We start from the raw sequence: 22,489 nt of genomic DNA, 5'->3' as shown, positions 1-22,489 counted from the left end.
ATTTTTACATTTACCCAGCCAATTAACCTACATACCTGTACGTCTTTGGAGTGTGGGAGGAAACCGAAGATCTCGGAGAAAACCCACGCAGGTCACGGGGAGAACGTACAAACTCCTTACAGTGCAGCACCCGTAGTCAGGATCGAACCTGAGTCTCCGGCGCTGCATTCGCTGTAAAGCAGCAACTCTACCGCTGCGCTACGTTACCCTCAGTCAACAATGAGAGGCAATAAAAAAGAAAGCAATAAAACACACAATCACAAAAACCAACATAAAACAAAAAAAACATCCATCACAGTGAGTCTCCTCCAGTCACCTCCTCACTGTGATGGAAGGCCAGAATGTCTGCCCTCTTCCCTGCTGTCTTCTCCCGCGGTCAGGCAGTCGAAATTACCACGTCGGGGCGGTCGGGGCTCCCGACATTTAAGCCCCCGCCGGGCGGTGGAAAATCCCACGGCCTATTTCAGGCTGCGTCGGACGGTGAAAGGTCCGAAGCGGCCGACCCAAGCCTCGCGATTCGGGGCGGACGAAGACGCTGCCGCTTCCGGAGCTCCCGAAGTCAGCCCCCACCCAGGGACCTGCGAGCTTCAGACGTCCATAGTGCCCGCGGCCGAAGCCTCCGAAGGCGAGTCGCAGCCGCACTCGCAGCACCACCAGAGCCTCCGAAGACAGCCAGCTCCGCAGGTGGCGAGTACAGTCCGCAGGCTCTGCGAACCAGAGCCCCAAGTGGTCCCAGCTGGAGGCCGCCAGTTCCAGATGTTTGGCCAATAGTAGGCCGCAGCGTGAACAGAGACATGACCCAGAAAAAAGGTTGCGTCTCCGTTCGGAAGAGACAATTGTTCTAGTTCCCCCCCACACACATGGTACACAACCACAAAACAGACTACATCACACACAACACTTACAATTAAGACAAAATAAATACTAGCATTGAGTTTGCTTTCTTTACTACCGATTCGACCTGCAGATTAACTTTTTGGGAATCCTGCACCAGCAATCCCTTTGCACCTCCGATTTCTGGATTCTCTCCCCATTTAGAAAATAGTCTACGCCTTTATTCCTACTACCAAAAAGCAGGACTCCACACTTTGCTTGGCTATAAGTCCTTCTGCAAAAAAAGGACTTCTCTACACTACCTGCCCTCCTACCTATTTTCATATGATTCGCAAACCTGGCCACAAAGCCTTCAATCCCCTCATCCAATCAACAACATACAAAGTGAAGAGCAGTGGCTCCAGCACCGACCCCTGTGGAACTCTGCTAGTCACTGGCAGCCAACCAGAAAAAGCCCCCTTTATTGCCACTCTTTGTCTTCGGCCCTCCAGCCTTCCTGCTGTCTACGCTGGTATCTGCCCTTTGATACCATGGGCTCTCATCTTCCTTAGCAGCTTCGCGTACAGCACCACACTTTACAATCATCCACACTTGTGGTTTTGGATTAACATCTACACCAGACTGGGTTTGGACAGCAGATTTCCTGCCTCGAAGGGGATTAGTGAACCAAATGGGTTTTTACAGCATTGTGGTCTTTACTCTTACTTATCATGTAACTTACTTACTTATCATCTTACCATGTTATTAATGGAATTTAAATTTATACAACTGCAAAAGAGGAATTTGAAGTTGGAGTCTATGGATTGTTAGTCCAGGACTCCGAATTAACAGCTCAGTAACTTAATAGTTTTACCACCCTCGTATCTTAAAATGCTATCGACCATCTCAAAACTTTAATCAAATGTGACTCACTCCTTTAAAAACCATAGCAATTCTCTGCTTAGATTTTACTTGTCCAATCGGTTAATCAGTGTCTTTGCTGATAAAATTCAAGCAATTTCCATCAATTATGTTCTATCACTTATTGCTTCATTACCTCCTGGTTAATTAAAGCTATTTTTAAATCAAAGGTGAAATTCATAAACGAGTCATTTCCCAAACCACTCTACATTATCATCAGCTTCCCCACGTACATTTTACGTATTCCAAGATGCAAAAAACAAGGTCTTGGAAATGACTTATTTTTAAAACATGTATTCTCCATTATCATTCCTTTACGAGAGAACCATATTGATTAAACCCACTTGATTTCTCCCAGTAACTAATCATATGTCTTTGTTCTATAATCATTTTGCCTCGTTCACGATTAAAATATATATTTTAAAAAACACAAATCTGTCAATGTTTTTAACTAAAGTAGCAAATAAAGAGCTGCTGGAGGAACCCAGGTGGTCAGGCAGCATCTGTAAAGGGAAATGGACTTGACATTTTGGCTCGAGACCCTTCATCTGGACCAGAAATGTTGACTGTCCATTTCCCGCCACGGATACTGCTTGACCGACCACTTGAGTTCCTCCAGCAGCTCTTCATTTTTGTGCTACAGATTCCAGCATCTCAAATCTCTTGTGCCTCCTATAAAATACCATGTTTGGATCAGTGTTTCTTCACACGGGTATCTTTCTCTTCGCTCTACCTTTTGAACTTGTATTTCGCTTGATTGTATTCATGAACAGTACGGATTTTATTTTATTTTCACCGGTCCTTGCTACACACAATAATAAACCTTTAAAAAAGTACTTTTGAAAGAGCACATCTTCTAATATTTGGGTGTTTTGTACTCTTAAACGTTGATAGCCCTACCTAGTGTTCTTTCATATAATCTCCAATTGCTTTATTTTATTCCTTCGCAGCCTTCTCTGGCTGCTCTTGCCCCTGGAATACCACAGATTATTGTGCCACACCTTATCAGGCTTTCCTGAGCATAGTTGTTTTATTGTTTTATTGTGTAAATTGAATCATAAGGCAATAAATATGGAGATCTAAAGAATTAGTTCTGCCAGCAGGAGGTGATTTCACCTTGTTTGTTGGGTTGCCAAGATACACTACAGAAGGAAAACTGTTCAAGCCCATTGTATTCATGCAGGGTGTTTTGCATAGATATGAAAGGCCTGAACTATTGAATCAGAGTTTAGAGTTCACGTGCTATCAGAGTAACTGGGGGAATTTAATTTTTCCAGAAATTAATTCCAGACACTTACAGATCATTATAAAAATATCTGAATCTCTGAAGACTTCAGTGATTTTTTTTGTACATTTCTTCCGCATGCTCATTGTATATAGTCAGATCATTTATGAGCAGAACTGTATGTAATATAGTGCCCATATCTTAGCAAGTGCATGATATAGTTTTAGCTTAACCTGTTAGGAGTAGCTAAACTAACAAAATATCTGGTATAGACATTGTCTAGACTGAAGGTATCACAAAATGCTGGAGTAACTCAGTGGGTCAGGCAGCATCTCCGACTGAAGATAGATACTGTCTACCTTCAGTATAAATCAGCATCTGCAATTCCTTCCTACACATTTTGTCTTCCGCACTGCGAAAGCACCTCAAGGTATGCCTACTCTGAAGAACTTCTCTTCTTTCCAAGGGTTTGAAGACCCTAAAAGGTCCCTTATTCCTTTTTTCCCAAAAGATGCTGCCTGGCCCGCCAAGCTACTCCAGCATTTTGTGTTTATCTTTGGTATAAAAAACATCTGCAGTTGCTTTCTACACAAAATATCTGGCATGCTGGATTCCCAGAGTATTGATCATGTGATGTTCTGACAACACTACTTGGCTACGTGATGTTAAAGTAAGTGAAGAGAAGAAAATGAGGTGAAACACCCTCTCTCCATGAGTCTTTAATCTCTCCCATTTGGTCCTTATCTGGATTTAGTCGTCACCAGTCTAATCCATATTCTAAAGTCCCCTTAAACTAAGATAAATTTCACACCTTGATTTGTGACTCCTCTCCCCTCTCTCTGAAACCTGATATTAAATTCAATCAATCATGCTCTTGTCGTTCCCACTATCAGATTATTATCAAATTCTGCATTTTCAAGCATTATTAAATCCAGTAGAGCGATTGTGAACAATTACCTGGGTTACTTTCACATGTTCTCTTTTGATGTAAAATATTGTAATACTTCCATACCAGCATTACTTTTATTTGTTTACGTATATATTTTTGTTCAATTTTTGAACAAGACTTACCTTGACATTCGGCCCCAAGTTATCTCCATGATAACAGAGTAAGCTCCTATAAGGATAGCGTCAAAGTAGCATGGAATAAGGTAGCGGGGAAGCATTTTGACGAAAGAAAAAATTGCTTCAAACCATTTTCCAATCTGGTAAAAAAAAAAGATAATCTCATTGTAGGGTAATAGATTAACAGCAGATATATACAGTCAAAATTAACTAATTCTCCTAAAATAATACAGGCTACAAACCATCAAAACAGAATCAGTGTTAAAAAAAAATCACTATAATTTTGTCAAATCTGAAATTTAAAAAAATGGATTCAGGTTTCTAATTCTGATTGTAAAATTGCTATGATTTAAAGTTTTAAGTCACGTTTCAAAGACAAATGTGTTCTAACATGCAGGATATCTAAGTTTAATACACCAATTTTAAAGTAAACAAACTGTTATATAGGAAATATGTTTGTTAAGTTACACAAAATTCTGTTTCTACAAACAGTAAATGACACGGAAAAAGCACAACCTTTTATTCTGTGATTTTGTTTGAAGGATAAATAATGGCCAGGATATGGCAATAATGCAGCAAACTAGGGGAATAGCTTTTTATTTTTAACATTTGAGCCTCAGTAGCCACAGTTGAAAGCCTCCTCCTATAAATGCCACATCCAAATCTTCAGCGATTTATCTTTACTGTACTAAAGTGAGAGTTTAGATTATGATCTAGTTTCCGAAATAGGATTCGCAATCCTCTGACTCAGATGACAACATTCTCAGTTTAAAGCTGACACGGTACCTATCAAACTTCAGTCGACTTTCTGCATTAAGTCGAGACTGAATTCGTCTGCCGTATTTCTGAATGTTAAATCAGGGTCAGGCCTTCAGGGAAAATATAAACTTTTCAGAAGAAATCTCATTATGTTTAATAATGTTATTATAAATGACACCACCTTACTACGATAATGCAGGAGCTTCTATTATGTTGGAAGAACCTCCATTTATTATGTACTTTAAAAGGAGAAAGGCACCTCAAAAGCTAGAGAAGATATTATAAAATGTCCCAAAACTTAGTCAATGGACACAAAATGCTGGACTAACTCAGCGGGTCAGACGGCATCTCTGGAGAAAAGCATCCTTTCAACCCGTGGTATAAACCAGCATCTGCAGTTCCTTCCTACAAAACTTAGTCAACGGTGTGAGTGGATGGTGAGGTGGATAGTTTTAGGAGGAGAGACTAGAAAACTAAAAAATAAGCTTTGAAAAAAAAGTTTGAAGGGTAAAGTAACGGCTTTAAACCGAGAATGCTGTCATCTGAGTCGGAGGATTGTTTAATGGTACCAATGACATGCAGTCAAGGTCAGAGAAAGAGGTGAAAGACCACTCATTATCTTACTGAGTGGCAAAGCAGGCACAGAGAGCAAAATGGTCCTCGTGTGCTTCTATTCTTAGGTTGCATCCTTATGACAACATAAGCATGCAAAGCAACACCAGCTCATACCACTTCAAGAGCGCCCCCACGTGTAATTAAACGGTTGGATATGAAGTCCATCATCCAGTCTCCAGCTCTCAAATTTTCACACAAAGGATGTCCCAGGTCATTCTTGGGTCTAATATCTGCAAGTACTGACAGGAACCCTAGTAAAAGAACACCCGTCTCAATTAGATTGATTGAGGAATACAAAAGACCATTAGTTACTCCAATCAGAAAATCTATTAGACACTGATTGTTCAAACCGAAAAGATGACTCGGATTTTAAATCGTGGGCAAAAAAACAAACTACTGGAGGAATGCGTAGGAATGAACTGCAGATGTTGTTTAAACCGAAGATAGGCACAAAAAGCTGGAGAAACTCAGCGGGACAGGCAACTTTTCAGAAGTAATCTCATTATGTTTAATAATGTAATTTTAAATGACGACACCACCTTACTGCAATAATGCAGGAGCTTCTATTATGTTGGATGACCTTCAATTATAATGTACGTTGGAATGAGAAAGGCACCTCAAAAGCTAGAGGAGATGCAAGATATGGAGGAGGAATGCAACAGGACAGGCAGTGTCTTTGGAGGCAGAGGCATAGTCAATGTTTAACATGAATCCCAGTGGAGGGTCTCAAGTCAAAGTGTCATCTACACTTATGCCTTCACAATTGCTCGCTGACTCACTTAGCTCCTCTTTCAGTTTGTTTTCTGCTCCAGATTATATCATCGGATGTCTGAAGATCACTTTCAGGAGGGAATTAGGAGGGGTAGAAGGGGCCATGAAATGCCATTGGAAAATTGGATGAAAGAGAATTCCAAGGCAATTTTACTTTTACATACGTTAAAAAATAAGAGAGTAACTGGGGATAGAGCAAATATAAAGGAAAGTCAAATGGGAGGTCAAATGTAAAGGAAAAATATAATGGCAGGACTCAACACCATTGATGTACAGAGGGATCTTGGAGTCCAAGTCCATAGCTCCCTGAAGGTAGAAAAATGAGTCGCAGAGAAGGCTTGCCATCTTTGGTCAGGGTATTCAGCATAAGAGTCAGGAAGTCATATTGCTTTGGTTCTTCCACATTTGGAGTATTGGGTGCAGCCCATGTCAGCCTTGACAAGAAGGGCCTTTGGAGAGGGCGCAGGAGAGGTTTGCCAGGATGGTGCTGGGATTAGCAGGTATTAGCTATAAGGTTGAACAAAGCTGGAATGAAATAGTGCAGGGCAAGTTATTTTTCTTTACCCACAGAGAAGTGTAGATGCCTGGAATGTGCTGTCAGGAATGGCGGTGGAAGCAGATACGATGGCAGTATTTAAGAGGCTTTTAGATAAGCACACGGATTTGAAGGGATGGGAGGGATATGGATTATGCTCAGGCAGAAGAAATTAGTTTAATTTGACATAATGTTTGGCACAATGGGTCAAAGGGCCTGTTCCTGTGTTGTATGGTTCTATGTTCCACATTTGTTGAACAAGATTAACTATAAATCTACATCAGAGTAAACTGACTCTCCGAGATTATGTTGCCTTCGTAAAGACTATTCTTTATGAATCAAATCCCAATGACATTTTATCACTCCCGATGGTCAAGGCAATAGACAATAGGTGCAGGAATGGCCTACTCCTGCACCTATTGTCTATTGCCTTGACCATCGGGAGTGATAAAATGTCATTGGGATTTGATTCGTAAAGAATAGTCTCTTCACTAGTGCCATCCAGTGTGTCCAACAGATATTACACCATAATAGCATTTTCTTTCTTCTGTCAATTATAAACACAAACCACTTAATTGAGAGATAGTTGTTGTGCATCCTTTACTATCTCACCAAATGATTATTTTTCAGTGCAAGCCTGAAAGGTGAAGTCAGTGGGCTAAATGAGTGGTGAAATGCATCAGCCTACAACTTCATCTGCTTTCAAAATTGATAGTAGGATGGCAGTCAGGAGAAAAAAGACACCTTCATTTTCAACAATTCCAGAAAAATCAATTACAACCTCTAAGCTCTGCCTGGTTGATGTCACTCAACCCAATATGACCAGTTGCCCTGGGTTGGTCCACTTCCAGAGTGTGGTTTTAACCAGGATGTGACAACACATGTCCTCTTCCCCAGTAATCAGATGTCTTCAAATTTAGTTCCCTTTCAGCTGGTGTTTATAATTTGGCAATGTAAACATTAATGTATATTTCGTTGTATTATTATTTATATATATATATGAATTATATCACTAAAACTCTCATCTTGTATGTATGTTTGTTCCCGAAATACAGCCAAAACGGTACATGATAGCGCAACAATTTTAGGCCCACTTTACTCACCATTGGCCTGTGGTGTGCCGTAGCACGTTTCATTCAAATTGTTGTTATATTTCAAAAGTTATTGACATTTTAAACTTTAATGATGCGTGCGCAGTTGGAAGCACGGAAGGGGGCGGCGCGGGACCTGCCCAATTGACAGCCAATGAGGGGTGGGTGGTGAGGAGAGCGGAAGAGGCGGGACCGGAAGGAGGGGGAGGGGACCCACACGAGTGATGGAGCGGTGGCCAATGAGTGGTGGGAGAGTGGCGGGGGCAGAAAAGGCGGGACCGGAGGGAGGGAGGTGGAGGTTCCCACCCCCAATGAAGAGACGAACCGCGGGGGAGGGGAGGACAAGGGGGGGGGGGTTCAGGGGGGATGGAGTGGGCGAGGGGAGGTAAGTGGGGTTGAGGGGGATGCAGTGGGTGAGTGGGGGGGGGGGGGCGGGGCAAAGGGGATGGGAGGGGAGGGTGCTAGACCAATGCAGGAGAGGTTTGGACCCAACGGGTACACAGCAGATAGCTCGGTCCTAAAATACAAATACTGTTATCTAATTCTCAAAATAATTAGAGAGAAGAAACAAAGAACTGCAGATGCTGGCTTACAAGAAAGGACACAAAGTACTGGAGTAACTCAGCGGGTCAGGCAGCATCTCTGGCGAACATGTATAGGTGACAATGCCCATGTTCCTGAGCCGATGAGTTACTCTAGCGCTTTGTGTCCTTTCCTCCCAACATCATTAATTTATCGTTGTACCGCTGCTGATCAAAACAAAATCTATAAAACACAAAAAATACAATTTAATCAAAATCAAAATAGCAACATTTATTGTGCCATTAATTTGATTCGGTTAAAATACCTGCATCAAATGTAAATCAATTTGCGTACCTTGCAAACCCGCATACTTCAGAGATCCAAAATTTGAAATATCGAAGCAGCCCGCGCTATCTTCCTGTTCCTCAAAATCACATCGATATAGCAACATGTTAAGGTCAGACAACGAAAGGTTGGTAGTAGCTCTGCAGATTAAAAACAGAGCATGCAAAACATTGCAATTTACAGGCGAGTATTGAGACTTCAAAAAAGAATTACCATTCACATGTGAATACGAAGATGCGTTTTGTACCACAGACATTCAGTATTGTCAGTAGCAATTACCATGTAACATCAAAAGTTTAGTTTAGTGATGCAGCTTGAAAGCAGGCACTTCGGGCCAGAGTCAGAGCTGGCTAGTGATCACCCTGTACACAAGCACTATGTTACACACTGGGGACAATTTATAACTTGCATGTGGGGAGAGGGGGGGGGGGGGGGTTGTAAAGGCTACCTCCCTCAATGTAGATACTATTGGGTTGTAAACTACCCAAGAAGAATATGAGGTGCTGTTCCTCCAGCTTGTGTGAGGCCTCACTCTCACAATGGAAGCGGCCTAGGACAGAAAGGTCAGGACGGGAATGGGAGTTAAAATGGTTATCAACCGGCAAATGGGAGATCAAGTAGACCTTGACAGACCAAGTGTATTTGTCGGTGAAATGGTCCCCAAGCCTACGCTTGGTCTCACTGATGTACAGGAGGCCTCATCAGATGTATTAAATGAGGTTGGAGGAGTTGCACATGTCTCACCTGGAAGAACTGTTGATGGTCCCTGAATAAAGACCGAGGAAGTAAGTATAGGGACCTGTTCCCACCTCTTGGTCGGAAATTGTCCCTAGTGGGTGTAGGATAGTGTTAATGTACGGGGATCATTGGGCGGCACGGACTTGGAGGGCCGAAAAGGCCTGTTTCCGGACGTATATATATGATATGATATGATAAGAAGAATCCCGGCTCAAAATGCCACCTATCCATGTCCTCCAGGATGCTGCCTGACCGCCGAGATACTCCAGCATTTTGTGCCTTTGCTAGATAAGTGATGGTCTTGGCGTCATGTTCGGCATGGACATTGTGGGCCAAAGGGCCTGTCCTTGTGCCATACTGTTCTATGTTCTTTCATAAAACATTTATTAATCTAGATCTACATTCCCATTCCACAAAAAAAAAAAAAGATACTCACGACATAAATGAGTGAGTCAGTGCTGGTGGAGGTTTGTTGTCGGTAATGCTTCCAGCTTTGTAAAACGGATTAAACTGGCTGAGATGGTAACGGAGGATTCCAACTGCTTGCTGGGCCTCTGGATCTAGGCTCACCCTGCAAAGAGAGTGATTATTAAATAATTTTAATGAAAATATCATAATGCAAATTTAATAAATGAATTACATTAGCAGCTCGCTTTTGTTCACTCAGGCTTTGAGATCGAGTGAGGAAACAGGCTTTTAGGCCCACCGAGTCAGTGCCAACCAATGATCACCGGTGCACTACTTCTATTCTGCACACTAGGGACAATTAACAGTGGAAACTGGAGCACCCGGAAAAAAAACCCACGCAGTCACAGGGAGAACATACAAACTGTACAGACACAGCACCCGTGGTCAGGATCGAACCCGGGTCTTTGGTGCTATGCCGCCCCAGATGTACAGGTTTACTTACCGGAAGATAATGATGCTCCCAGGAGGAAAATTTTCAAAGGTAATTTCATGGACATAGTCACTCCGTTCTTTAGAAGTTACTTGTGCTTTGACAATTCTGCTCTCGTCTAACTGGAAAATGAACAGAGAATTGGCTCGATAAGTGTTTATTTTGTCAGTAAATTTTCCTGGACAGGACCTGATCTGCTGTCCAGGAGCCCGACCCAGCTGGACTTCATCAAGATCAAAAAGGATGGAGAATCAAACCCTCCAGATCAGAAGGACGTCCTACATGGTGCATTGGGCTCCAACTGGAGCAGACGCTTGGGATGCCACTCCAAGGCTTCAATACAATTCCATCTTGATGATAGACACTAAATGCTGGAGCAACTCAGTGGGTCAAGCAACATCTCTGGAGAAAATGGATAGGAGACACTTTGGGTTGGGACTCTTCTTCGGACTGATTGTGCGAGCTGGAAGAACTGGAAGCAAGAAGAAACCAGGACAATTCAGGGCTGGTAATCACCCGGGCAGGGTGATAGGCCAATTTTTGGCTTGGGATGGTATGATTCCAAGAGGTAAACATCATTGCAAACTGTGGAACTGGTTAGTGGCGGAGGGAGGTGGGGGGGGTGGTAATGTAGAAGTTACCCAAAATTTGAGAATTCAACCTATATACCGCTGGTTGTAAACTACCCAAGTGAAATACGAGGACTTATGTTTAGGATGCTCACAAAGTCATTAAAAAAATTTTTTAGAAATCAAATAAATGTAAACAATTCAATTGGCAACATTAAATATGGAATATATAATCAAGGAAAAATAAGCAATCGGTTGCTTTAAACAGAAAGCAACCAAGCTTCAATGGCTTTGTTCACAAGTACAGTAAAGGTTGAGAGTTAAACAGGCGGTTGAGTCCATAATTACAACTAGACGTACAAGATAAAGTCTTTCCCAGAAACACGCCAGTGAATCAAATGTGTTTTTAATGATATAGACACAAATTGCTGGAGTAACGGCTGATCAGGCAGCATCTCTGGAGAAAAATGCTAGGTGACGTTTTTTGGTCGGGACCACTTCTTCAGACTGAAAGTGGGGGGGGAGGTGAAGAGCTGGAGGTGAGAAAAGACCAATCATGGGCCAGCCACAAATGCTGCCTGACTCGCTGAGTTACTCCAGCACTTTGTGTCTATTTTTGGTACAAACCAGCTTTGGCAGTTCTTCGTTTCTACATTTTATTTTACAACAACCTGAAAACCTCATGGTCACTATTTTCATAATTTTATTTGATTAGTACCAGAATTGTCCAGATGGTACATCAGAGCTTTGAAAGTCATCAGAGCTTTGAAGTCACCAAATAAGGATTATAGATCTCATGACCTCCAGTCCAATAACTCCTGCACCAACACTGTATGAAAAATGTGTTCTCTTCACCTGCAAATGTTCTCTGATATCCACTGTATATTGTGGCAATCCATTAATAAAATGCTCATCTTTTTTGTACTCAGCAGCTTCCCGCAGCACAGTCGTAGCCTCCAACACAATCTCTTCGATTTTACCTGTATTAACGATGAATGGTATTCTTAGTACATTGTCAAAATGGTATGAGAAATAAGGAGAACAAGCAGCACACTCCACATCATGTTCAAAAGTACAATTTTACATAATTTACCTCATTGTTATTTAGAAGTCATTGCCGCATGAAAGTTAAGCTTTGTCTTTCTTTCGTACATCAGAAAATTAAATTCAGAGATACTTCATTGCCAGTGAAGCAATGCAAGACATTGTGAGGATTAAGATAACAAGTTCTGAAGAAGAGTACCAACCCGAAATGTCACCTATCCATGTTCGCCAGGATGCTGCCTTGCCCGCTGAGTCACCCCAGCATTTTGTGCGGCTTTCCTTGGTAAACTAGCATCAGCAGTTTGTTGTTTCTACCTACTACGTGTTCAGGTTACTACAGAGTTTTGGAACACTATCACTGGAAAAGCAACAGCCACCTTGCCCCAACTGCCCAATTCATGTACATAATACTCTAAGTGTAGTCTCACCTAAGACTTGTACAGCTGCGTCATGATGTTCCAACTTTTATTCACTACCCTTCTCAACGAAGGTAAGCGCACTAATTGCCTTCTTCACCACACTGCCCACCCGACTCACCACTTTCAGGGAATCATACACCTGTACTCTCAGATCTCTGTACCTGAGAGATCTATCCAGGGCTCTATCATTTACTGTACAAGTCCTGCTCTGATTTGACATTCCAAAGTGCAGCACTTTACATTTGTCAGACTTAAATTCTCTGGGTCATTCCTTGGCCCATCTTCTCACTGATCCAGATTATTTTGTAAACTCAGATATCTTTCCTTACTCCACTTACACAACCAGTTTTGGTGTAATTTTATAAAATGTTTTGTCTTTACAAAATATTTCACTGCCAATATTTATTCAAATTCCACAGAATTTTAAGATGACCTTGGTAAATATACCAAGCTGATAGTCAAGAGATGCCACTAGCTGAATGGGTCACAAGTCTTGCCATTCTTGCTCGATGATCCAAGTAAGTTCCCTTTTTTACAAATGAGACATTTTGGATCCCAGTTCCAAAATAGAAAGAATACATAGTCTTCTCATTTAACATTGATAACCTCACATTACGAGCCACAAAATGCTGGAGTAACTCAGTGGGACAGGCAGCATTTCTAGAGAGAAGGAAAGAGATGCTTTCTGTCCCATTGAGTTACTCCAGCATCTTGTGTCTATCTTCGGTGTAAACCAGTTTCTTCCTACACAAACCTCACAGTGCTATTTTCTTTATTTTATTTTCCATATTTATTTTGTGCTGGAATTCTCTAGATGCTGCAATGGGGCTTTGAGATCAATCAGCCAAATGAGGATTCCAGATCTCATGATCACGTCACAGGGAGAATGTATGAATTTTGTACAGACAGCACCTGTAGTCACGATTAAGTCCGGGTTCTCTAGTGCTGTAAGGCAGCAACTCTACCACTCACCACTGTGCCACCCTGTGCAGTCATGTATAACATTAAAGATACTTGTCTTTATAAAAAAAAGTAGAAGCACTACCTGGGATGCACATTGTAGGTAGTTCAGACTTGTAGTGGGAATTTGTTGGGTCTCTAAATGCAGTACGTGACACTGCCACGACTGAGCGATGTATATTTGGAGAATGGCGTGTTACTGCCACAATGTCTTCATCAACTTGATCCACATACACCTAAAATACATACAACGGCATTTGAAGAGAGATCTTATAACCCTGAAGCAACAGTTTTTTTTCCAATTCATTCAAGGCACATTCAAGGTTAGATCAGTATTGCTAAATTGAAGTAACAAATTATTATACTTTTCCACACCTGACTGAAGGACTCGGCTCCAAGCTCACGATGAAGTAAGTTGATTGCTCGTTTTCCTGCAATGATCCCACTCCTTTCACTGAGCTCCCCTGTAGAATCTGGAAGTGCATCAGGATTATATTTCGGATATAGCCTTTCTTCCTTCACCACAGATATCTATTTACATATAAATGTAGAAAACAGACACACTTCAGTATAGGAAAGCAAAAGTTCATAAGTGATAGGAGCAAAATTAGGCCATTACGGCCCACCATGTCTACTCTGTCATTCAATCATGGCTGATCTATCTTCCCCTCTTAACCCCATTCTCCTGCCTTCTCCCCATAATCCCTGATACCCCATACTAATCAACAATCTATCAATATCTGCCTTAAAAATATCCATTGACTTGGCCTCCACAGCGTTCTGTGGCAAAGTATTCCACAGATTCACCACCCACTGACTAAAGAAATTCCTCATCTCCTTCCTAAAGGAATGTTCTTTTATTCTGAGGCTATGACCTCTAATCCTAGACTCTCCCACTAGTGAAACATCTTCTCCACATCCACTCTATCCAGGCCTTTCACTATTTGGTAAGTTTCAGAGGTCCCCCTCATCCGTCTAAAATCTGTCTAAGATGCGCATTATATTTTGAGTGCCCCAATTTAATATTACAACTTTATAAGGTTAATTGGCTTATTTAGGTTCAGGTTTATTATTGTCACGCATACCAAGGTACAGTGAAAAGCTTTGCTTTGCATGTTATCCAAACAGATCAGATGTATTATGCTAAGATACAGTCAAGTCAAACTCAAGTACAATAAATAGAGAGAGCAAAGGGGAAAATACAGAGCGCAGGTTATGGTTAGCATTGTAGCACATCAGTTCCATCGACAAAGTCCAACGTTCTCAATGGGGTAGAGGTGAATCGGACAGTACACTAGCTTATTGAAGGAACATTCAAAAGCCTGATAACAATGCCTCCATAAATTAGTGCACTGTATGATTCACCTCTACCCTATTGAAGAAGTGTAATGAGGAAAGGGATGGTGAAACTGGGATGCCCGAAGTATAGCAGAAATTGTAAGAGGGGATATAACAGTTTACATTCTCAGTTGGCGTCGGGGCCAGGAAGAAACGGTACGTGATTAAGAGAGCTGGCGGATCTTATAGAGTCAATGAACTGAGAGATGGAGCTAGACATAGAATGGGAAGCATAGAAGCAGGCCCATCAACCCACCAGTTCATGCCATCTTTGTGCCCATCTACAGTAAACACATGGGATTGGAAAGATGGCAGATGAAATGGGAGTTCAAGCCTGGTGCTGGATAGAATGTTTGGGCAACTCTGCTTGGTTAGGGGAAAGGAGAGGTCCTAGGATGGTCTCAAACTCAGTTTCTCAGACTTCTGGAGGGCAAGCAGAAAGCAGATTACAAAATAACATTTAACAGCAGAAAACAGAAGCCTAGTGTTATTTTTATAATCCAGAATAAATATGGATAAGTGAAGTCTTGGCACAAGGGGTAGTGAGATTTGAAGAAACAAGGAACTGCAAACATTGGCTTAAAAAAATGAAAGTGCTGGAGTAACTCGGCAGGTCAGGCAGCATCCATGGAGAACATGGATAGGTGATGTTTCGGTTTGGGACCCTTCTTCAGACTGATGGAGATTTGAATATAAATTATATGACCCAATCAATAAGCTGATAGAGCCTAAACAAATCTGGCTAAACAAATTGTCTGCTCTGCCGTGAAAAATCAACATTGCATTTTTTATTCTTCAAGAAACAAATGGTTAGATCTGAAACCTTAATACAGGAAATATATAAAACCAGCACTTTATGGAAAAGGTTCCCCAAAGGGCAAGGCAAATTAAATTTTATTGTGGAGTAAGGAACAGGCAGATAAATTTAAAATTTAGATTAAAAGTAAATGACTTACAAGACCAGGAAATGGAAATCAAAGGATGAGAGGGGATCTTATAGAAACATATAAAATTCTTAAAGGATTGGACAGGCTAGATGCAGGAAAAATGTTCCCGATGTTGGGAGAGTCCAGAACCAGGAGTCACAATTTAAGAATAAGGGGTAGGTCATTTAGGACTGAGATGAGGAAACATTTTTTCACCCAGAGAGTTGTGAATTTGTGGAATTCTCTGTCACAGAAGGCAGTGGAGGGCAATTCACTGGATGTTTTCAAGAGTTGGATGCTCTTTGGGCTAAAGAAATCAAGGGATATGGGGGAAAAGCAGGAACGGGGGGGTACTGATTTTAGATGATCAGCCATGATCATATTGAACGGCGGTGCTGGCTCGAAGGGCCTACTCCTGCACCTATTTTTAAATGTTTTTTTCTATGTTTCTAAAACAAAAATGCAGATGCTGGAAATCTAAAGTTAAAACATAAAATGTTGAACATACTGAACAGGTCGGAGCGGACTACAGCTGTGAGAAGTGAAAAAGGAGTTAACTTTTCAGGTCAAACATCCAAATAAAATGTTAATTCTGTTTCTCTTGCAGCCTGACCTGCTTTTAGATTAACCATAGCAATCTGTTTGTGAGTGGTTTCAATTAATGGAAGATATACGAGCATGTGAGTGAGGTCAAAAAAAGAGGAAAAGAGCCGAGCGCTTGCGTGAGGCGTACGTTTCAAGCCTCTACATTATTTTGTAACGTCTGTTTTTACTTTGAAATGCACTAAAAATTTCAAAGTAAAAACAGACATTACAAAATAATGTGAATATGTCACTGTACACTAATAACATTTAAGTAAATTCGCACATTAATTGATAATCAGCCCAAAAAGTTGGTAAGTGGCTTTTCTGCTGTGTTTTATATTTTAACCCTGTCTTAATTAATTTAGTTATATAATCTTGCACTTAGAAACATAGAATCTAGGTGCAGGAGTAGGCCATTGGGCCCTTTGAGCCTGCACCGCCATTCAATATGATCATGGCTGATCATCCAGCTCAGTAACCTGTACCTGCCTTCTCTCCATACCCCCTGATCCTTTTAGCCACAAGGGCCACATCTAACTCCCTCTTAAATATAGCCAATGAACTGGCCTCAACTACCTTCTGTGGCAGAGAATTCCACAGACTCACCACTCTCTGTGTGAAGAAATGTTTTCTCATCTCGGTCCTAAAAGACTTCCCCCTTATCCTTAAGCTGTGACCCCTGGTTCTGGACTTCCCCAACATCGGGAACAATCTTCCCGCATCTAGCCTCTCCAACCCCTTAAGAATTTTATATGTTTCAATAAGATCCCCCCTCAGTCTTCTAAATTCCAGCGAGTATAAGCCTAGTCTATCCAGTCTTTCTTCATATGAAAGTCCTGCCATCCTAGGGATCAATCTGGTGAACCTTCTCTGTACTCCCTCTAAGGCTAGAATGTCTTTCCTCAGATTAGGAGACCAAAACTGTACACAATACTCCAGGTGCGGTCTCACCAAGGCCCTGTACAACTGCAGCAGAACCTCCCTGCTCCTATACTCAAATCCTCTTGCTATGAATGTTAACATACCATTCGCTTTCTTCACTGCACATACCATTCGCTTTCTTCACTGCACATACCATTCGCTTTCTTCACTTAAATTTATTATTTACTCGTTACAGTTCCACCACTGATTTTCTGGCACTCTTGGTTCCAGAGCTATGCTGGTTTATCCAGCAGGCCAAAGAAGTCGGCCGTGAGGATAGATTTGCTGGCTCCAGCTGGGCTGGAGTTCCAGAGCCCCGGCCGCAGGTTGCAAATTCAACCCACCGATCGGCCATGGTAGTCCCGATGAGGTCGAGATTGGCTGCCTTGCCCAGCCTATGTGCCACATTTCCGGGGAGACTTCCAGGGCGCGTGGAGGGGATTTCTTGGGGAACCTCTAGCGGCCGAATTGACAAATTGGCCATGGAAGTCCCGATGAGGTCGAGATTGGCTGCCTTGCCCAGCCTAGGTGCCACATTTTCAGGGAGACTTCCAGGGCGCGTGGGGGGAGGGGGATTTTTCGCAAAACCCCATGCGACCTCTAGCGGAACCTCATTACAAGTCTATACATTGGTTCTTTATTTTTTTCAATACGATTTCTCCGTTTATTTGGCAAAGTGAAAAACGCAGAAACTATGCAAAAAGCGCGGAAAATGGATTTAAAAAAAGCGGAAACTTCACATGCCTGGATATAGGAATTTTGTTTAAAAAAGCAAATATGTTTAGCATAAAATTGTATCTTTCCAAACAAACCTGATGTGGAACTAAATGATCAAAACCCATTGTACTTCCTGAGGCACAGCAAGCCATTGAAACAATGGTTGCACTGGGAAGGGCATCGTGAGCAGAACGGCGCTGTAAAAACAAACATGATTATGCATTAACAAAATTAACAGACATCCAGACTCAAGAGGAAATTATTCACAAATAATGTATACTAATTCTCAATTTAATGGTTCAAAGACAGTGAATAAATGCTCCAATAATAAAAGCAGCATCCTGGTTTATAAGCAGCTTATTAATGTGTTCTATATTGGAACAGTGCTTGATCCAAAATTCAATTAATAATGCTTAGTAATTTCCATTAGTACATTAAGTGCGAAACATGTGGGAATGACTCATCATCTGGAAAAAGTACATAATCGTTCCATTGGACATTTGTTTTTTAAATATTAAATACCTCTTTATATTAATCAGCAAGAAATCAAAAAACAGGTTAGTCTGACGGGATCATCTTCCTAATAGTACGTGGTCACAGTTAAAAATATATAATTCAACTGTTTATAATCCAGGAGCACGAAAACATAAGGAGTTTATATGTTCTCTAAGTGATTTGTTGGTCGATTAACAATAATGTTAATAAAATGACAATGATATGCTTTACCTGAACCAAGGACTCATTGTCATGAGTAACATCCATAAACAATGCATGAGCAATTTTGGGTAACAGGGGCCTGACAGATAGTTGTGCAAATGATCCAACAGGCACACCGCCGTAGCGGTAAACCAGCCTCCCTTCCTCGTGGCTGTCACCTGCACTCATTGCCTCTGTTATATAAACACAGAAAAAGTGTGAAATATCATTGTGTAGTATAAATTAGATCTATATTACTAAATGTTCTTTGCATTATCCTCAAAAATGTGATTTCGTTGATTTAGGTAAACAAGTTGAGAGTGTGATGGGCAACTTCTGCAAAGTCACGTTCTTAATATTGAAATCATCATGGTTATTGGCACCAAAGTAACGGCAAGTGCACTGTCTATGAATAGAATTCAAATATTTTCTGGAGAAATGCATTAGTTCATATTTCATAACTCAATTCTTTTTCCTTCAATTTATATCACTCACACAGCCAATGTAATATAGAACCCAGAATGTAGAAACAAGGAACTACAGATGCTGGTTTACACAAAAGGACATAGGAGTCCAAGTCATTGGGTATTTTTAAAGCAGAGATTGATAGGTCCTCGAAACATCAAAGATTATAGGAAGAAGGCAGCAGAATAGGGTTGAGGGAAAATAGATCAGCCACGATCGAATGGCAGAGCAGACTCAATGGGTGGAATGGCTTAATTCTGCTCCTCTGTCTTATGATCTTATGAATACACAGTCGTGACTCCATGTGCAAAACATGATCATTGATAATCTACCAAACTAAACATTTTCATGCAGTTTAATCCAAATAATTTATTTTAGGAAACAAATAAATTATTAAACAAAATATCCAGAAATACTTAAAGGGTGGCTGCATATAGTTGCAACGTTGTTAGCCAGCCTGATTTCATTACAAGTAACAGTTTTAATAATCATTATACGATTTAAAATTACCATGCTGGCAATATTAGAGCATCGTAATCAGAAAACCAACATGCTTACCTCGTATTAAGGAGCTTATGCCCAGTTTGGTCACAAAAACATTGTCCATCTCTTCACTTCCAGTGAAGAGTTCTGCCACTACATACAAGTTAGGTCGCAGTCTTCTAGCAGCGTCCAGCATGTACTGGAAGAAAGAAAGCAAAAATCTGGGATAAAATAGAAAGCAAGATATAGGTAAAATATCTAAAGATAGACATAACTCAGTCGGTCAGTCAGTATCTCTCATACTCTGATGCTGTCTGACCTACTCCAGCATTTTGTGTCTATCTTCGGTATAAATCAGCATCTGTAGTTCCTTTCGACAGTAAAAATTCCAAATTAGGCAAAGAGAAATCAGGATGAAGCAATGCAGTAAAACAAAATAGTCAGCAAAATAGAAAATAAGTGATTTTTTTTTGCCAGGTTTGTGAGTTGTAGGGAAAAAAAAGTACAAACAGAAGTATTAGAATGAGAAGAAAAGCAAGATTAAACGATTCCCCTGATGTGAAAAGGAAAACAGAAGAATTTGCATGTCAGAAATAGAATGATGATAAAAGGAGTCATTCCAGTTACAGGTTCCTTAAAAAGTATTCAATACTTTAAAAAAAATCATCTACGTTTAGGTACATCAACGCAGCCTAATAATTCCCAGATAATTGACAAGGATATTGTTAATATACCTCCTACTGTCAAGAACTCTACTGACAACTATACATTTCAACAAAGTGATCCAGCCAAGATTTTTCGCTGATAGATTTTGATAAATCTATTCTGCAAAAACAATTTCAAAATAATGACCAAAGTTAAACCATGACACCATGGACCAGTGTAATCTGAAAAATTGTGAAATAATTTGTGTAATTGCAGTTAAAACTAGCAGCTTTATGGAAAACGGAACTTTGAAATATAATGTATTCATTTTAAAGTTACTGTCAAAGGAACTTTAATTCTGCATTTTAATTTGTTCATATTTGTTAAAATATTAATATTTTTAAATAAGTATCAGTTAGGATTATCCAAAGAGTGATCAATTATAAAAAATACAGGTTGGTAATAGATTGCCTTTTGGTCATTAACTCTACCGAAATTGAGAGATTTGGATAATAAGATTGAGCTCCACTCTCAGTGGTGTTTATTAATAGGTACATTTTTGTTCTAATTTTAGCTTCTTTCCTTTCGCAAAACACCAATTTAAATATGGAATCATACAGTAATTTGGATCTGCTGTCTCTTAATGAGATATACAAACAGTCCAACTCGGTTACACTATAATTTACATGAAATGAACACAAACTTCAATATTTACAGTGTTTTCCTTTCATTCTTCCAAACCAGTAAATTGTTAACGCAAATTATAGTGCAATTGCAACCACAGTAGGACAATGTTAAGGACTATTATTTCCCCTGCAAGATAATGAATAAATGGAATAGCACAAGTTATTTCAAATGGGACGCTGATGCAGGCGTTGAATTAATTTGAGTAATGTGAATACATGGCCAAGGATTTATTACAATCCCCGAATGGAAATCACTAATGCACTATTTAATCTGGTCAGGTCAATGGGGTTGCATTGAAAAAACATCTTTAAAGTAGCGCTTAATAGGTATAAGACCATACAAAACCAGCCAGTCTTGATAATCTAAACATTGACAGACACGATATTCTGTCCTATTGGCATAACTTTGGCTTTGAAAGGCTGAGACGTGACTCATTTTAGCATCAGTTTATTGGTGGATAAATCCTCAATCTGTTTATTTCAGCAACTTTAGTTATATGTACGTTTACATATAACCAAAGTAATATAACTGATTTATTAGTGTTAATTTAAACAACATACTTGGCTCCTAAAGACGTTCAGAGGCAGATATGCAATTGAAGATGGCAAAAACCTGAATAAACCTGCTTTAATTTTTTTTTTTTTATAAATCACAAAAGCCAAATGGATTGTGAAAGGATAGCACCATGTCAACAAAAGTGTTCTGGCCATGGTTTAGTGGCAGCAGGTAGTGCAGTTGTGATATGCCTTCAGTTTGTGGGGAGTTTGCACACACTGATTCCATGGGTTTCCCTTCAGTGCCCCAGTTTTCTCCCACATCTCAAAGATGTTTTGGTTGGAAGGTTAACCGGCTACTGTAAACCACCCACGTTGTAGGTGGGTAGATGGAGAATCAGTAGTTCAGGGCAGTGAGTGGATACGAATTGTGGTAATCATGGGGGATGCTCCAACCTACAAAAGAATTGAGTGAAGAAAGAGCCAGTATGTCCACACTGACAATCAAAAAGAAACTCAGTTCCAAATTAAAACCAGAAGCATTATTAAATGTGATCTGTTATTCTTGCAATGTATTTTGGAACACCTTGTAAACAAAAATTCCACCAGACAGGAGCGAGCTTTATTTGTACCTCAGCCACACGTATCGGTGTCGAATGGCAGTTGTCTAACCGCACCCCATGGAAGACCTTGGCGGTTATTTCTGTATACTTCTGCATGTGAGCCCAAAGGTAAGGGCAGTCATCCGGCTTCTTTCCATATCGCAGTTTAACGCTGTCACCCCAGCAAATTAATTCTCTTCTTATGTAAACATTAGAACCTATGACAACAAAACCCAAACTCTTTGTAAACACATAACGAATTTATGAAAATGGCGTTGGAGGAACTCAAATAGCAAACAGTCATTTAATCTAAAAGGATTTGAGATTTTGAATCAACAGCCTCATGGTTCAAAACACACCTTTTATTCGATTATATTACATCCTTGTATCTTGAGTTTTTCATTATAGTAAATGTGCAGGACTGCACCCGAGCGGTATGAACATTGACTTCTCCAATTTCAGATAGTTCCTCTGTCCCTCCCTTCCCCTCCCCAGTTCTCCCACTGTCTTCCTTTCTCCTACTACATCCTATCTTTGTCCTGCCCCCTCCGCTGACATCAGTCTGAAGAAGGGTCTCGACCCAAAACGTCACCCATTCCTTCTCTGAGATGCTGCCTGACCCGTTTATTTGAACCAGCAT

General features: G+C 40.6%; 1 protein-coding gene across 4 annotated transcripts in view; it reads right to left on the bottom strand.

The window, feature by feature from the left end:
• Window positions 1-22,489, bottom strand: part of LOC144598311 (glycogen debranching enzyme-like) — an 80,389-nt gene that overhangs the window by 23,006 nt on the left and 34,894 nt on the right. For all 4 annotated transcript variants that reach the window (XM_078408295.1, XM_078408292.1, XM_078408296.1 and 1 more), the window contains exons 12-23: window positions 21,880-22,067; window positions 19,497-19,620; window positions 18,504-18,667; window positions 17,873-17,974; window positions 13,666-13,821; window positions 13,376-13,526; window positions 11,723-11,847; window positions 10,311-10,420; window positions 9,837-9,971; window positions 8,672-8,802; window positions 5,513-5,649; window positions 4,031-4,164 (exon numbers count right to left, since the gene is read on the bottom strand). In XM_078408295.1, coding sequence (XP_078264421.1) covers window positions 4,031-4,164; window positions 5,513-5,649; window positions 8,672-8,802; window positions 9,837-9,971; window positions 10,311-10,420; window positions 11,723-11,847; window positions 13,376-13,526; window positions 13,666-13,821; window positions 17,873-17,974; window positions 18,504-18,667; window positions 19,497-19,620; window positions 21,880-22,067 — 1,657 coding nt within the window. The remainder of the gene's footprint in view (window positions 1-4,030; window positions 4,165-5,512; window positions 5,650-8,671; window positions 8,803-9,836; window positions 9,972-10,310; window positions 10,421-11,722; window positions 11,848-13,375; window positions 13,527-13,665; window positions 13,822-17,872; window positions 17,975-18,503; window positions 18,668-19,496; window positions 19,621-21,879; window positions 22,068-22,489) is intronic.

This window comes from Rhinoraja longicauda, chromosome 11 (assembly GCF_053455715.1).
Source record: "Rhinoraja longicauda isolate Sanriku21f chromosome 11, sRhiLon1.1, whole genome shotgun sequence".
NCBI classification, from domain to species: domain Eukaryota; kingdom Metazoa; phylum Chordata; class Chondrichthyes; order Rajiformes; family Arhynchobatidae; genus Rhinoraja; species Rhinoraja longicauda.
This window is presented reverse-complemented; position numbering and strand designations above follow the sequence as displayed.